At 36.0% G+C, this 16,196-nt stretch overlaps 1 protein-coding gene across 1 annotated transcript in view; it reads right to left on the minus strand.

Annotated features, from left to right (window-relative positions):
- The window catches only part of HMGA2 (high mobility group AT-hook 2), a 240,624-nt gene extending 225,488 nt beyond the window's left edge, over nt 1-15,136 (minus strand). The window contains exons 1-2 of the mRNA XM_053716843.1: nt 14,510-15,136; nt 9,397-9,486 (exon numbers count right to left, since the gene is read on the minus strand). Of these exons, the coding sequence (XP_053572818.1) occupies nt 9,397-9,486; nt 14,510-14,614 (195 nt within the window). The 5' untranslated portion in view covers nt 14,615-15,136. The remainder of the gene's footprint in view (nt 1-9,396; nt 9,487-14,509) is intronic.
- Between the last annotated feature and the right edge of the window lie 1,060 nt (nt 15,137-16,196).

Below are 16,196 nucleotides of genomic sequence, written 5' to 3' on the forward strand. Positions count from 1 at the left end.
CGTGGAGCGGGTCCATCTTCAAGACATCCGATGCGGAGCATCCTCTTCATTCGACGGCTAAGACTGAATGAAGGTTCCTTTAAATGACGTCATCAAAGATGGAGTCCCTTCAATTCCGATTGGCTGATAGAATTCTATCAGCCAATCGGAATTAAGGTAGAAAAAATCCTATTGGCTGATGCAATCAGCCAATAGGATTGAAGTTCAATTCTATTGGCTGATGCAATCAGCCAATAGAATGCAAGCTCAATCCTATTGGCTGTTCCAATCAGCCAATAGAATGCGAGCTCAATCCTATTGGCTGATTGCATCAGCCAATAGGATTTTTTCTACCTTAATTCCGATTGGCTGATAGAATTCTATAAGCCAATCGGAATTGAAGGGACACCATCTTGGATGACGTCATTTAAAGGAACCTTCATTCAGTCTTAGCCGTCGGATGAAGAGGATGCTCCGCGTCGGAAGTCTTGAAGATGGACCCGCTCGGCGACGGATGGATTTAGATAGAAGATGCCGTCTGGATGAAGACTTCTGCCCATCTGGAGGACCACTTCAGCCCGGCTTGGATGAAGACTTCTCCCGGCTTCGTTGAGGACTTCAGCCTGGTTGGATGAAGACTTCTCCCAGTAAGGTGATCTTCAAGGGGTTAGTGTTAGGTTTTTTAAAGGGGTATTGGGTGGGTTTTAGAGTAGGGTTGGTTGTGTGGGTGGTGGGTTTTAATGTTGGGGGGGAATTTGTAAAATTTTTTACAGGTAAAAGAGCTGATTACTTTGGGCCAAGGCCCCGCAAAAGGCCCTTTTAAGGGCTATTTGTAATTTAGCATAGGGTAGGGCTTTTTTTTATTTTGTTAGGGGGATAAAATTAGGTGTAATTAGTTTAAAAATCTTGTAATTTGTTTATTATTTTCTGTAATTTAGTGTTTGTTTTTTTTGTACTTTATATAATTTTATTTAATTGTATTTAATTTAGGGAATTAATTTAATTATAGTGTAGTGTTAGGTGTAATTGTAACTTAGGTTAGGTTTTATTTTACAGGTACTTTTGTATTTATTTTAGCTAGGTATTTCTTAAAAAGTTAATAACTATTTAATAACTATTCTAGCTAGTTAAAATAAATACAAACTTGCCTGTAAAATAAAAATAAATCCTAAAATAGCTACTATGTAACTATTAGTTTTATTGTAGCTAGCTAAGGGTTTATTTTATAGGTAAGTATTTAGTTAGTTAGTTAATGATAGGAATTTTTATTTAGATTTCTTTTAATTATATTTAAGTTAGGGGGTGTTAGGGTAAGACTTAGGTTTAGGGGTTAATACATTTGGTATAGTGGCGGCGACTTTGGGGGTGGCAGATTAGTGGGTTAATAAATATAGGTAGGTGGCGGTGATGTTCGGGCCGGCAGATTAAGGGTTAATAATATTTAACTAATGTTTGCGAGGCGGGAGTGCGGTGGTTTAGGGGTTAATATGTTTATTATAGTGGTGGCGACGTTGGGGGCAGCAGAATAGGGGTTAATAAATGTAGGTAGGTTGCGGCGACATTGGGGGCGGCAGAGTAGGGGTTAATAAATATAAAGCAGGATTCAGCGATGCTGGGGGCAGCAGATTAGGGGTTCATAAGTATAATGTAGGTGGCGGCGGTGTCCAGAGCGTCAAATTAGAGGTTAATAAGTGTAAGATTAGGGTTGTTTAGACTCGGGTTCATGTTAGGGTGTTAGGTGTAGACATAAAATGTATTTCCCCTATAGGAATCAATGGGGCTGCGTTAAGGAGCTTTACGCTGCTTTTTTGCAGGTGTTACTTTTTTTCAGCCAGCTCTCCCCGTTGATCCCTATGGGGAAATCGTGCACAAGCACGTTACACCAGCTCACCACTATCGTAAGCAGCGCTGGTATTGAAGTGCGGTAATGAGCAAAATTTTGCTCCATGCTCACTTCTTGCCTGGTTTGTAAAAACCTGTAATACCAGCGCTGCATGTAAGTGAGCGGTGAGCATAAACTGCTCGTTAGCCCCGCACAGCCTCTAACGCAAAACTCGTAATCTAGGTGATTGTATGCTGCAATACCTTTAACAAGCAGCAAAACACTTTATTACATGCATTCCTGTCATCTTTACCTTGTGGATATTGCAAATAAAAATCAGCAAATCCATAAAGGAAGCAATTATTTTTCTCCTATCCATGTGCCACCTACAGCAGCCAGATCTCTAATTGCTGGCAGCAATCTTTCTTAGGGAAACAACTGCCACCACACAACCTCAACTAAATATTATATCTATAAGTTCACAAATTTCACTAACTTTTTTTATATATGTTCCTCTAATCAAAGTCAACACTGGTACCTACTCTCTCCTATAATTACATTTACAGTCCTTGTAATCAAGATTAAAGGGACACATAATTCAAACTTATACTTCCTTATTTATAAAGGATATACCATAAAGAAATGAAATGTATATCTACTATCTACTATTAAATGTACATCTTTCTATTGGTATCTTATAACCACTTAGCACACCAGGTAAGTAGTCAAGTAACCCCAGAGAACTATGGGTAAGATATGCAAATTAGTTATACAAAACCCCATGCTTTTTGCTTCCAGTACTGTGTTTGACCAGATAAATGCCCTTATCGGTAGATGCAGCAAAAAACAAAACCACTCCCAGACAGCTGTTTTTGAGCTCATTAGCTCTTATCCGCAGAAGATAGGTTTGATTTGCTGCTCAGTAAAGCTTATTTCCAGGGCAAAAACAATATTCATTTAAAGGGACAGTATACACTCATTTTCATATAACTGCATGTAATAGACACTACTATAAAGAATAAGATGCACAGATACTGATATAAACATCCAGTATAAAACTGTTTAAAAACTTACTTAGAAGCTCTCAGTTTAGCTTTGTTGAAAAGGTAGCTGGAAAGCCCAATGCAAGTGGGAAATAAGACACTCCCCCCCTCCCCCTTCTTTTGCATATGAAAAGACCCTTTACACAAACAGGAGCAAGCTGGAGAAGGTAGCTGACGGTATTCATATAAAACTTTGGGGCTTGGTTAGGAGTCTGAAAATCAGAGCAATGTTATTTAAAAATAAGCAAAACTAAACATTTTTTTTTTTTTTTTAAACTTCATGGGCTATATAAATAGATCATCTAAAAAACATTTATGCAAAGAAAAAATGAGTGTATAATGTCCCTTTAAGTTATGGAGCACATAAAAAGTATGATATTAAAATCCGCCATTTCATAAAAGTAAGATCCCCAAAAATTATTTTATAGCCAATAAGCACATCAGACAATTATACAGACTTTTTTTTGCAAAATATGTCAAGCTTTTTTGCTTGCAGTACTCAGATACCAGCAAATTCCCATAAGGGAAATTCTGTAGTCAAATGCAGCCAGTTTCCACAAGAGTATCTATCCTCCTCAGACAGGCTTAGATTCATAAGTGCATCTTGAGCACTATACATTGATACACAAATTCTTGCAAACACTTCTACCATATAGTACTTAGGTCACTTGCATGCCCCTGAGCCTACCACATTGTGCAAATTGGAAAGGAGCTAGGCTACAACAAATGATACAAAGCAAAACAAGTTAAATCTAATAATTTCTTTCAAGTGTTTTAAAATTTCTTTCAAGTGTTTTAAAATTGTGCACTCTGCATCATCAAAGTTTAAGGTTTATTTCCATGTCTCTTCAAGAAACACAACAATGGTCCTCCCTCAGTTACACAACCGCATTGTTCCGCTACTGACCGATGTGTCATGAGTCCATCATTTTTTTACCTTGCACTGCATGTTGTAAAAGCCTAGTTTCCATGATGTTTCTTTGAATAAATGTTTTGTAGATGATCCATTCATAGAGCTCACCTGGGAGTGTTTTTTAAAATGTATTGTTTTGCTTATTTTTTAATAACATTGCGCTGATTTTCAGACTCCTAACCAAGCCCCAAAGTTTCAGATGCATACTGATGTCTACAGATCCCTGCTTGCTCCTGTTTGTTTAATCTCTCTTTTTATATGCAGGAGAGTGTCTGCCCTTCTTGATTTCCCAGCCCTTATCACTGGGTGTCCCCGCCTAACCTCATCAACATTGCTAAACTAGGAACTTCTAAGTAAGCTTTTAAAAGGTTTTATATTGGATATTTAGATCAGTATCTGTGCATATTCTCTTTTATAGTAGTGTCTATTGCATACAATTATATTAAAATTTGTGTATACAGTCCCTTTAAGCCCTCATGCCCCTTAGTTCACAACAGAGAACAATTCTCTATCTGTATCCATCATATATATATCCACCATATCCCTTCAAACTACATCCTTTATTATTATCAACCCTTCTACCCAAATAACATCACCACCTATCAGATCTCCTTTCTTCATTTAGCATGATTTTTTTTAAAATAATGATTTTTTTGTCTAATTTCACACACCCTTAAATGAATGTTATTTCATGTAAATATGCACATCCAAAACAGGTAGTTGTTATAAAGAAGCACACTATTAGGTATTGCAAAAAGAACATTCGGTTATGACAGATCTATGACCTAAGAACCTATGTTAACATTAAAACCCCAAAGTCCAAATTTCACAAACACGTGGAATACAAGAGTTGCAGACAAAAATTAGTAAAGAAAGAAAAAATGTATGAAATCTTTACATAAAGCTGATAGTAAAGATCTTCAAATTAGTTTTAGCTCATTTTACAACAGTCACAAATTTGCACAAAATATTTTTAAATTGTGCTCTAGTCTAGTTAAATTTTTTTGTGTAAAAACATAATAAATATGATATAAAATTATCACTAAATCAGGGGTTTACAAAGTCATTCTATTCTTGGATGCCAGCATGAATATTAAGGGAAAAGTCACACATTTTTAGGGACCAGGTAAGGTTGTTTGTATATAGATATATAGAGACTAATCTAAAACAAAAATAACCTGGGGTATAATTTTATGAGCCATAATTCCTTGGCTTACAATTTTTTTCTAGTCCTGCACTAAACTACTCTGTGATATTGAAATGTATCTGTTGACATTGTCAAACACAAACATGAATGTACTGCATCCTGATTAAAATGTGATAAGTTTGCAGATCCGTAAGATAAGCACAAAGTGATTCCAACACGTGTTACAGTAAGATAACCTGTATCTTACTGGTACTTAAAGATAGGAACTTCTCTATTGGCTGTGGGAAGCAAGGACGCACTGCTTCCATTCTTTACTCAAACAAAAAAGCTACTTAAAGGGACATTATACACTCATTTTTTTATTTGCATAAATGTTTTGTAGATTATCTATTTATACTGTCCCTTTAAGACACTAAACCCAATAATTAAAATCACTTGATTGAGAATGAATTAGAAAATGAAAGGTGGCCAACACATGAGTGTGGCAGCCTTCATACTGGATTACTGACGCATATTGTGCTTTGCCATAGCCACAGATATGTCATCTTATGTGGGTATAGATAAAAACAGAATAAACCCCACAGTATCACACACACTTTAAAACATAAACTTAAGCTGAGAGGGACTTTCATGTTATCATTATTGATAATAATTGCAAGCCAAGGATTTTAGTATTGTAAAAGTTAAACATATTACAATAAAAAGTGCAAACAGATAAATATTAAATGACGTATTTAAAAGATAGCCACATGTTTTGATTATAGGCAAGAGCAATATTTCAGAAATATTAGCCTCAGAAAAGCTTCCAAATAAGAACTCATTGCTAATAATTCATTTGTTTTCTGAAATAACCTCATGTACAGCATAGATTTCCAAAATATTTACTTCTAACTTAAAGGGACATGAAACCCGAAAAATTTGATTTCATGATTCAAACAGAGCATGCAATTTTAAACAACTTTCCAATTTATTTCAGGAGTGTGCACGTGCCTGCATCACTATATGGCATCAGTTTTCCAGCAATGCTATACATTAGCAAGAGCACTAGATGGCAGAACTGTTTCCTGCCATGTAGTGTTCCAAACATGTGCACGCTACCTATCTAGCTATTTCTTCAACAAAGAATATAAAAACAACAAAGCAAATTTGATAATAGAACTAAATTGAAAACTTTTTTAAAATGGTATTCTCTATCAGAATCATGAACGAAAAATGCTGGGTTTCATGTTGCTTTTAAATGTTACATTTGTCACCACCTCTTCTTTGAAACATGTGCATCTACAATTGTGCACATCTTTATTATGAAAATGAATTCTAAAGCTAAACAAGAATCTCTTATATACCCACTAATTTAATTTTAATTTCAAATCTAAATCTGCATTTTTCATTCAACTAAATTCAATTGGAATACAGTATACATCTTTTATAAATATTTTTAAAATGTTACCCTTTAAGCCACCCAGTGCCAAGTGCATCCACTATTTAAATTCCAACAGGAAACTGGGCTTCATAAATGCCCATTCTCTTGTGCACATGAGTATTGGCGATCAAAAAGTGCCACTAATGTCAAGCTCACAGAGCCTTGGTGTAAAGCAGTCACTAAACCTAATTACTCTCAAACAGGGAGCAAACTAGCAGACAAGAAACATGGAACTTGCCATAATATGTTTTAGCAAGGTAGAATTTACATAAGATATGTTTAATAAAGGTATTTAGCAGAATGTATAGTTATTCCAACCTTGCATTAAAATGGTCCATAATGGTTGGTTTGCCAATGGGCAATACTAAATAACTATTTAAGGATTGAACCTATTTTATATTGAATATGGTTATTACAGATCATTTCATTAAATTCTTCATAATATGTTATAATATTTGCCTTTTAATGAACTTTTCTTATTTTGCTTTAGAACTTGTGCTCTGCATTTGATAATGTGAGTTTTAGCTCACATCTAACCATCTTGTTCTTTAAAGTGACACTCAACCCAATTTTTTTCTTTTGTGATTCAGATAGAGCATGACATTTTAAGTAACTTTCTAATTTACTCCTATTATCAAATTTTCTTCATTCTCTTGGTATCTTTATTTGAAATGCAAGAACGTAAGTTTAGATGCCGGACTATTTTTGGTGAACAACTTTAGATTGCCTTGCTGATTGGTGGATAAATGAATCCACCAATAAAAAGTGCTGTCCATAGTTCTGAACCAAAAAAAAAAAAAGCTTAGATGCCTTCTTTTTCAAATAAAGATAGCAAGAGAACGAAAAAAAAATTGATAATAGGAGTAAATTAGAAAGTTGTTTAAATTGCATGCTCTATCTGAATTACGAAAGAAACAATTTGGGTTCAGTGTCCCTTTAACATATTGTCCTATTTTACCTCCAGAAAAACATTTGCTTTATTTTTGGGGCCAAAAAGGAGCTTTAGGGACACTGTGTGGCCCTTTTGAGAGGCCTCATCAACAGCTGCAAGAGTGAAATTGGTTCCCTGTAACTTATAAACAAGGCAAACATCCTCAAAAAACATGCTCTAAAATGGTTTATTTTAGACACCTACAATGCAATTATTTTGCGAGAGAGAGAGAGAGAGAGAGAGAGAGAGAGAGAGAGAGAGAGAGAGAGATATGCTAGACGATAGACAGATAGATGAAAGAAATGTAACTGAAATTATCAATATGTGAACTAAAATTATCAATATGTGCTGGAGTGCATTTTTAGTTTGTATTAGACTAATTACTAGTACCTGTTAGAGAAGTATAATGAAAATATATGAAAGCACTGTAATGTTTCACATATTTAATTCACTAACATGCACAAACTGTTTTGAAATTCCTCAAGGACAGTTTGCTAAAACCAAACACTGATTGGGAAAGTAAAATAGAAAAAAAATAATTAACATTCGTCAAGAAATACCAAGCATTTAGCTAAAACAGATCTCTGGTCATCTTAGGTCAGAAGTGATTTAAAGGTGCTTAGCTGAGGTAAAACTATGTTGTATTCCTTGCCAGAGTATTTTTAGATTTCTGTTAGTTCATGTAATACATTTTTAATAGTGGTGTGTAAGAGTTCACAAGAGAACAACCAATCAATTAATCATAAGCTCCCTTTTCATGTCTGCAAGGAGGGTCCTAAATTACAAGTTTACATATATGTTGTGAACAAGAGTACATTACTTTGGCCACACACCAATAAAAGGAAAAGTGCTCTCATTAGCAGAAACCAAACAGTCATTTTGTTTTTATTTATTTGTAAAACCGTTCTGCAGGTTAGCAAAATAATGTTTCTTAAACTCTGCCTTTATTAGGCAAAAGAATTTACAAAACTAATAGCTTAACACAAAATCATTTTACTTTTAAAAATACATTGTTGTAGATATGGAATGTTGAAACCATGTATTATATAACATTTTTGAGCATAGATTTTGGAAAACTGAATGTATGTAGACTCTTTAAAACACAATAATCTTACTAAATAACCATCTACATTTAGAGTACTTTGGATGTTCTGAAATGCAAGACATGGGTATAAACATGGTAGCCCAAAGAATTAAAACTGAACATTTGAGTACAGATTCCCCCAACCCTTTACTAGAGCATGTATTGCCTTGCCGCCCAATAATATTTACACAGGGGGCTCTGTGTTGGATAACAACTCACTACTGCCACTTTTTGACTAAGCAGCACTTTGGAATTTTGAAATTCTGATGTTTACCCTTTTATTCACCATTTGTAAACTATCCTTAAAGATTTAACACATAGCAGTGGATTTCAAAAAAGCAAATGTATTTGGTCATATGTCTAAATATTTTATTAAAGTTTGGACAATTTGAAAAAAAAAAAAAGAGAACATTTTAATAATCTCATATTGTGTAGTGACATTAACAAGAGATCCAAAGTCTTATGTTGTTGAGGTTTATTCATTAGAAAATAAATTAGAAAACAAAAATTAAAAGACTAAACTAATATTTATATTTTCATGACAACAACAATATTAAAGATTAACAGTACAAAATCCCACTTATAATTTCTAAAAATTTAAGGTGCAACCAAAAAGAAAATATAAAAATAATAGCCATTTTATATATTGGTGAACATAATATGACAATTAGTTGACCTTACTAATTTAAGAAGAATATTTTCCTCAATAATAAACAAATCATTAACAAATGAATAGTCATGTAAGGCAAAAATTATACATAAAATGTATTTAAATATGAAGTGACATACAACATCTAAGGGGGGGGGGGGATCACAAGATCTGTTCATTAATGAAAACCAAAATGGATATTTTTGTTTGTATTATGAATGGTAATGTTAAACATAACTAATTATGTTAATATGCTGTGTGATTTAAGTCTGATGATCAGGTAAAAAAATGCTGGGCTATTTAACTTGTTATTTAAAAAAGACAAAACACTGGTCAAGCCACCAAAAAAAAAAGGAAATTCTGACCACATATTCAGCTTGGTTACTGGATATCTTCTGCTAGTCTCACCTTCTGTGCTGATTTTGAGGGGCTCTTATTTTTGCTTCCCTTGGGTCTTCCTCTGGGTCTTTTAGGAGTGGGTTCTCCAGCAGTTGGCTCCTAAAGACAAAAATAAATTAGATAATTATATTGGAAATAATTTAACATGGAGCAAAATAAAAAAAAATTCTGCAAACCAAATGCAACTAAACCATTCCTTCCATGATACAGTGTTCTATTAAAACCTTGTCCTGAAACATATGTAACCAATGTACAAATCCAATGATTTTCAGGAAAGGAAAACATTCACACTGAGATAGGGTAATAAAATGTAAAGTTCTGCACTTTTACTGTGCATTGACATACAGCAGTCTCAATGTTTACATTAAAGTTTGTTTTATATCATTTCAGGTTTCAATAGTCATTACCTGATAAACATTTTTTTTTCTAATTAATTATTTAAAGATAATATTAAATAAATTAACCCTTTTGTTTAAATTTAAACAACAATTTTAACACTGCCACAAATATGTTCAGATGAGGCATTTGAATGTAAACCAATGTTATGCAAGCTTTTATTTGATACAATGATTACTACACACTTTAAACTGTTTGCATATTGAAATAATTGACAGCATTTTGAATCATGAGTACTTAATGCACAGCAGTGATGCCATATTTTTTTTTTAACCAATATACAAGATTATAGAACAGCATGGCATATTGTATGGCAATTGCTGTTGTTTTTAGAATTTCATATGCTTAATAAGTAATTGTGTAGATAAATGTAATTGTCATGCTACAATAAATAGATATAACAAAAAAAACATTATTTAACTAAAGTATATTTATTTCCTTTTAAAATGAATAATGCATCCCTAACTAAAGAAATAATAGTATTTTACTTTTAAATATTATTATTTTTTTATTTAGTTACACATATTCTTACAATCTTGTGTTACAAATTGATATTTTGTGCCTTGTGTAATCAGGCTACATAACGCTGCTAGATAGAGTAAGTGAAAACATACCATTATAAGGCACAAAATGTTTAACTCTTGGTATAAGTTTATATTGCCACCAAGACAATGAAATAATAAAAATAATACAATAAATATTGTCTAAATCTATCAAATGTATATCCTGTTTCAAATAACAGATTTCACACAAAGCTATTCATAGTCTGTAAACATTTCAGCATAGGGACATTTATGTTAAACTTTAAATTCTAGATAACATGCTCGTATTTCAAAAATTACTATTTTCTATATGTTTAGCAAACAGACACATATACATACAATAATATATATTTTTATATATATATATATATATATCTTTATAATATATATATATACACATACGTTTTCTAGAGCAACACTAAATAAAGTACAATGAAGAATTGTTAATGTGTTTCCTTTTTCTTTGTGTGCATTATTTTAGTCCTATAAGTAGTGATGATTGCAACTGACTTCTAGGACACAGTAATGTTCCCTCCAGCCCTGAACACAACCGGTTGCAGACAGCGCTGTCCACGACCTGAATCATTTCTCCGCAGGCTCTGTGGCTGGGGGACCCTGTGTGTCCCGGCGCCTGTAAGCAGCGGCAACAAAAAGGCTGACAGGAAGCGCTGTGTGCCCCGGGCGAACCTCGCTACAGTACTCGCTGCATTAGCAGGAGCCAGTGTTATAATACAACTGTATACTGATCATTCTGTACAGTCAGCACGAGAACACTACGTTCCAATCAATAAGCATAAATCAGTCATGAGCGCTCCTGTGCAGCCCGGAATCTAATGTGTTGGTATGAATGAGTGTAGCGTGGTGCAGAGCGGGAGAGAGCAGCTAGTAACCCACAGGCATTTCATGCAGGTTTTGTTCTCCACAACTTATCGGGCTTCTTATAGTGTGCAAGAAGCATTGCAACGTGCTAGTGTGTGCAAATATAGCAGAGAGCACGTGTTGTGAGTGTATTTGTTATTGTGTGCATGAATTATTATAGGAGTAACAGTGCCGTGTGCAAACGGTATGCACATGTGATACATATGCACTGTGTGCACAGTTCTGTGTATTAGTGTGTTCAGGCATTATGTATTAGTGTGTGCAGGCATTATGTTGTATAGATGATTGCAGGCATTATGCATGCAATCAGCTATACAATATAATGCCTGCACACACTAATACACAATACCTGCAATCATCTATACAACATAATGCCTGCAATCAGCTATACAATATAATGCCTGCACACACTAATACACAATGCCTGCAATCATCTATACAACATAATGCCTGCAATCAGCTATACAATATAATGCCTGCACACACTAATACACAATGCCTGCAATCATCTATACAACATAATGCCTGCAATCAGCTATACAACACAGTGCCTGCACACACTAATACACAATACCTGCAATCATCTATACAACATAATGCCTGCAATCATCTATACAACATAATGCCTGCAATCAGCTATACAATATAATGCCTGCACACACTAATACACAATGCCTGCAATCATCTATACAACATAATGCCTGCAATCAGCTATACAATATAATGCCTGCACACACTAATACACAATGCCTGCAATCATCTATACAACATAATGCCTGCAATCAGCTATACAACACAGTGCCTGCACACACTAATACACAATACCTGCAATCATCTATACAACATAATGCCTGCAATCATCTATACAACATAATGCCTGCAATCAGCTATACAACACAGTGCCTGCACACACTAATACACAATGCCTGCAATCATCTATACAACATAATGCCTGCAATCAGCTATACAACACAGTGCCTGCACACACTAATACACAATACCTGCAATCATCTATACAACATAATGCCTGCAATCATCTATACAACATAATGCCTGCAATCAGCTATACAATATAATGCCTGCACACACTAATACACAATACCTGCAATCATCTATACAACATAATGCCTGCAATCAGCTATACAACACAGTGCCTGCACACACTAATACACAATGCCTGCAATCATCTATACAACATAATGCCTGCACACACTAATACACAATACCTGCAATCATCTATACAACATAATGCCTGCAATCAGCTATACAATATAATGCCTGCAATCATCTATACAACATAATGCCTGCAATCAGCTATACAACATGCCTGCACACACTAATACACAATGCCTGCAATCAACTATACAACATAATGCCTGCAATCAGCTATACAACATAATGCCTGAACACACTAATACACAATGCCTGCAATCATCTATACAACATAATGCCTGAACACACTAATACACAATACCTGCAATCATCTATACAACATAATGCCTTCAAACAGCTATACAATATAATGCCTGCACACAATAATACACAATGCCTGCAATCATCTATACAACATAATGCCTTCAATCAGCTATACAATATAATGCCTGCAATCAGCTATACAATATAATGCCTGCACACACTAATACACAATGCCTGCAATCATCTATACAACATAATGCCTGCAATCATCTATACAACATAATGCCTGCAATCAGCTATACAACATAATGCCTGCACACACTAATACACAATGCCTGCAATCAGCTATACAACATAATGCCTGCAATCATCTATACAACATAATGCCTGCACACACTAATACACAATGCCTGCAATCATCTATACAACATAATGCCTGCAATCATCTATACAACATAATGCCTGCACACACTAATACACAATGCCTGCAATCAGCTATACAACATAATGCCTGCAATCAGCTATACAACATAATGCCTGCACACACTAATACACAATGCCTGCAATCAGCTATACAACATAATGCCTGCAATCAGCTATACAATATAATACATGCACACACTAATGCACAATGCCTGCAATCAGCTATACAACATAATGCCTGCAATCAGCTATACAATATAATACATGCACACACTAATACACAATGCCTGCAATCATCTATAAAACATAATGCCTGCAATCAGCTATACAATATAATGCATGGACACGCTAATACACAATGCCTGCAATCATCTATACAACATAGTGCCTGCACACACTAATACACAATGCCTGCAATCAGCTATACAACATAATGCCTGCAATCAGCTATACAATATAATGCATGCACACACTAATACACAATGCCTGCAATCATCTATACAACATAATGCCTGCACACACTAATACACAATGCCTGTAATCATCTATACAAAATTGTGCAGGCATTATATTGTATAGCTGATTGCAGGCATTGTGTATTAGTGTGTGCAGGCATTATATTGTATAGCTGATTGAAGGCATTGTGTTGTATAGATGATTGCAGGCATTGTGTATTAGCGTGTGCAGGCATTATATTGTATAGCTGATTGAAGGCATTGTGTTGTATAGATGATTGCAGGCATTGTGTTGTATAGATGATTGCAGGCATTGTGTATTAGCGTGTGCAGGCATTATATTGTATAGCTGATTGAAGGCATTATGTTGTATAGATGATTGCAGGCATTGTGTATTAGTGTGTGCAGGCATTATATTGTATAGCTGATTGCAGGCATTGTGTATTAGTGTGTGCAGGCATTATATTGTATAGCTGATTGAAGGCATTATGTTGTATAGATGATTGCAGGCATTGTGTATTAGCGTGTGCAGGCATTATATTGTATAGCTGATTGAAGGCATTGTGTTGTATAGATGATTGCAGGCATTGTGTATTAGCGTGTGCAGGCATTATATTGTATAGCTGATTGAAGGCATTATGTTGTATAGATGATTGCAGGCATTGTGTATTAGTGTGTGCAGGCATTGTGTTGTATAGCTGATTGCATGCATTATGTTGTATAGATGATTGCAGGCAGTGTGTGCAGGCATTGTGTATTAGTGTGTGCAGGCATTGTGTATTAGTGTGTGCAGGCATTGTGTATTAGTGTGTGCAGGCATTGTGTATTAGTGTGTGCAGGCATTGTGCACATATCACTGTGTGAACGCATTGTTGGTACAACGTGCACATATATATAAGTGTGCATATAAACTATTGAGTATTGCTCTGTGCATGTGCATTTGTTGTTATACACACGCTTATTGTGTGTGAGGGATAAAAACGTGCAGAGAGCTGAAGATGCAGTACTAACTTTTTGTTGTTTCCGGGGTCTCCCTCGTCCTCGCTTCGGAGATTCTGTAGGGGATGCCGGCTGCTCCACTGATGAGGACTGACGGGCTCCCTCCCGAGAACTCATGGTAACTTATTGTAAAATGCACAGCCCGGAGTTCTGTAGCACCTTTCAGTGATCCAAATGAGGAGCCGCCGCACCGGACGTCCTGTTGCTGCTGCCAAAGCGAGGGGATCTCCTCTCTGCTCAGCACACTGAGCAGCAGTTCAGCAAGGGGCTTAAACAAAAGACAATGCTGCAGAGGGGGGACTGAGAAGAGGAAATCTGCCTCTTCGGTTAAATGTGACTGTACTGGGGATGACAATACAGAAAGCGAAAGGGAGCCAGGATCTAAGTTGATCTGATTAGGGCAAATTAGGTCACAGGGCACAGGAGGTAACTGGTGACACTTCACTTTGCTGTAAGGCTCTGGATATAGTGTTAGAAGAGGTTAGCACACATAAGTATCGATGTATGCCACACGTGTGTGTGATTTGGGGGGTAAGGGAGGTCTTGTGTTTGTGTGAGTAGGGCATGTGATTTAAGTCCAGCCCACGGATTAAAGTAGGATGGGTAAAAAAAACACCTTTACCCGTGGGTGGAAAAAATAGGAGGAGGCAGAGCGAAGGACCCAGCGATCAGAGACAAGAACATAGCCAGACATAACAGAAATACAGCAGCACTGGGGAGAGAATACGCTGAGACAACTCACGTGGCTAACAGAGCACTGTGGCCTTGCTCCAAAATATGTTTAAAGGGACAATCCAGGGAATCCCTGACTACACACACTGTGAGCTTGCGGTTATGCATGTATTATCACATAAAATCACATTTATACCACATTAACAATGTTTTAAGGGTTTTAAAAAAGGGAAACTTTTTTTTTATAGACAATAAAGTCCATATATTTTGTATATAAAATATGTACAATGGAAAATGAGGTAGAAAAGAATAGAGAACTTTAAATTACTGGTATGGTTTTTTTTGGAAAGGAATACAAGTTTAGTGAAGCATGACATATTTGAAATGTATGTTTATTCATGGCAGCATTTAAAGGGACAGTCAACACCAACATTTTTGTTTAAAAAAAGAATCCCTTTATCACCTACTAGTCCTAAAGCCCGTATACACGGGCCATTTTTTGCAGTACAGCGGTTCCACCCATTGCTCTCTCTCTATCCCCCCTCTCTATTGCTCTCTCTTCCCCCTCTCTCTATTTTGCTCTCTCTCTCCCCCCTCTCTATTCCTCCTCTGTTCCCCCTTCTCTTTTGCGCTCTCCTCCCTCTCTGTTCCTCCTCTATTCCCCCTTCTCTTTTGCGCTCTCCTCCCTCTCTTTTGCTCTCTCTCTCCCCTTCTCTTTTGCTGTCTCTCTCCCTTCCCCTCTCCTTTGCTCTCTCTCCTCTCTTTTGCTGTCTCTCTCCCTCTCCTTTGCTGTCTTTATTCCCCCTTTCTTTTGCTCTCTCCCCCTTTCTTTTGCTGTCCTCCCTCTCTTTTGCTCTCTCTCTATCCCCTCTATTTTCCTCTCTCTATTGCCCCAATTTTGCTTTCTCTCCCCCTTTTGCTTTTCCCCCCCTTTCTTTTGCTCTTTCCCTCAATCTATTTTGTTGTCTCTCTATCCGCCCTCTTTTGCTCTCTGTATCCCCCTTCTTTTGCTCTCTCCCCCTCTCTT

This window comes from Bombina bombina, chromosome 6 (assembly GCF_027579735.1).
Source record: "Bombina bombina isolate aBomBom1 chromosome 6, aBomBom1.pri, whole genome shotgun sequence".
Classification (NCBI taxonomy): domain Eukaryota; kingdom Metazoa; phylum Chordata; class Amphibia; order Anura; family Bombinatoridae; genus Bombina; species Bombina bombina.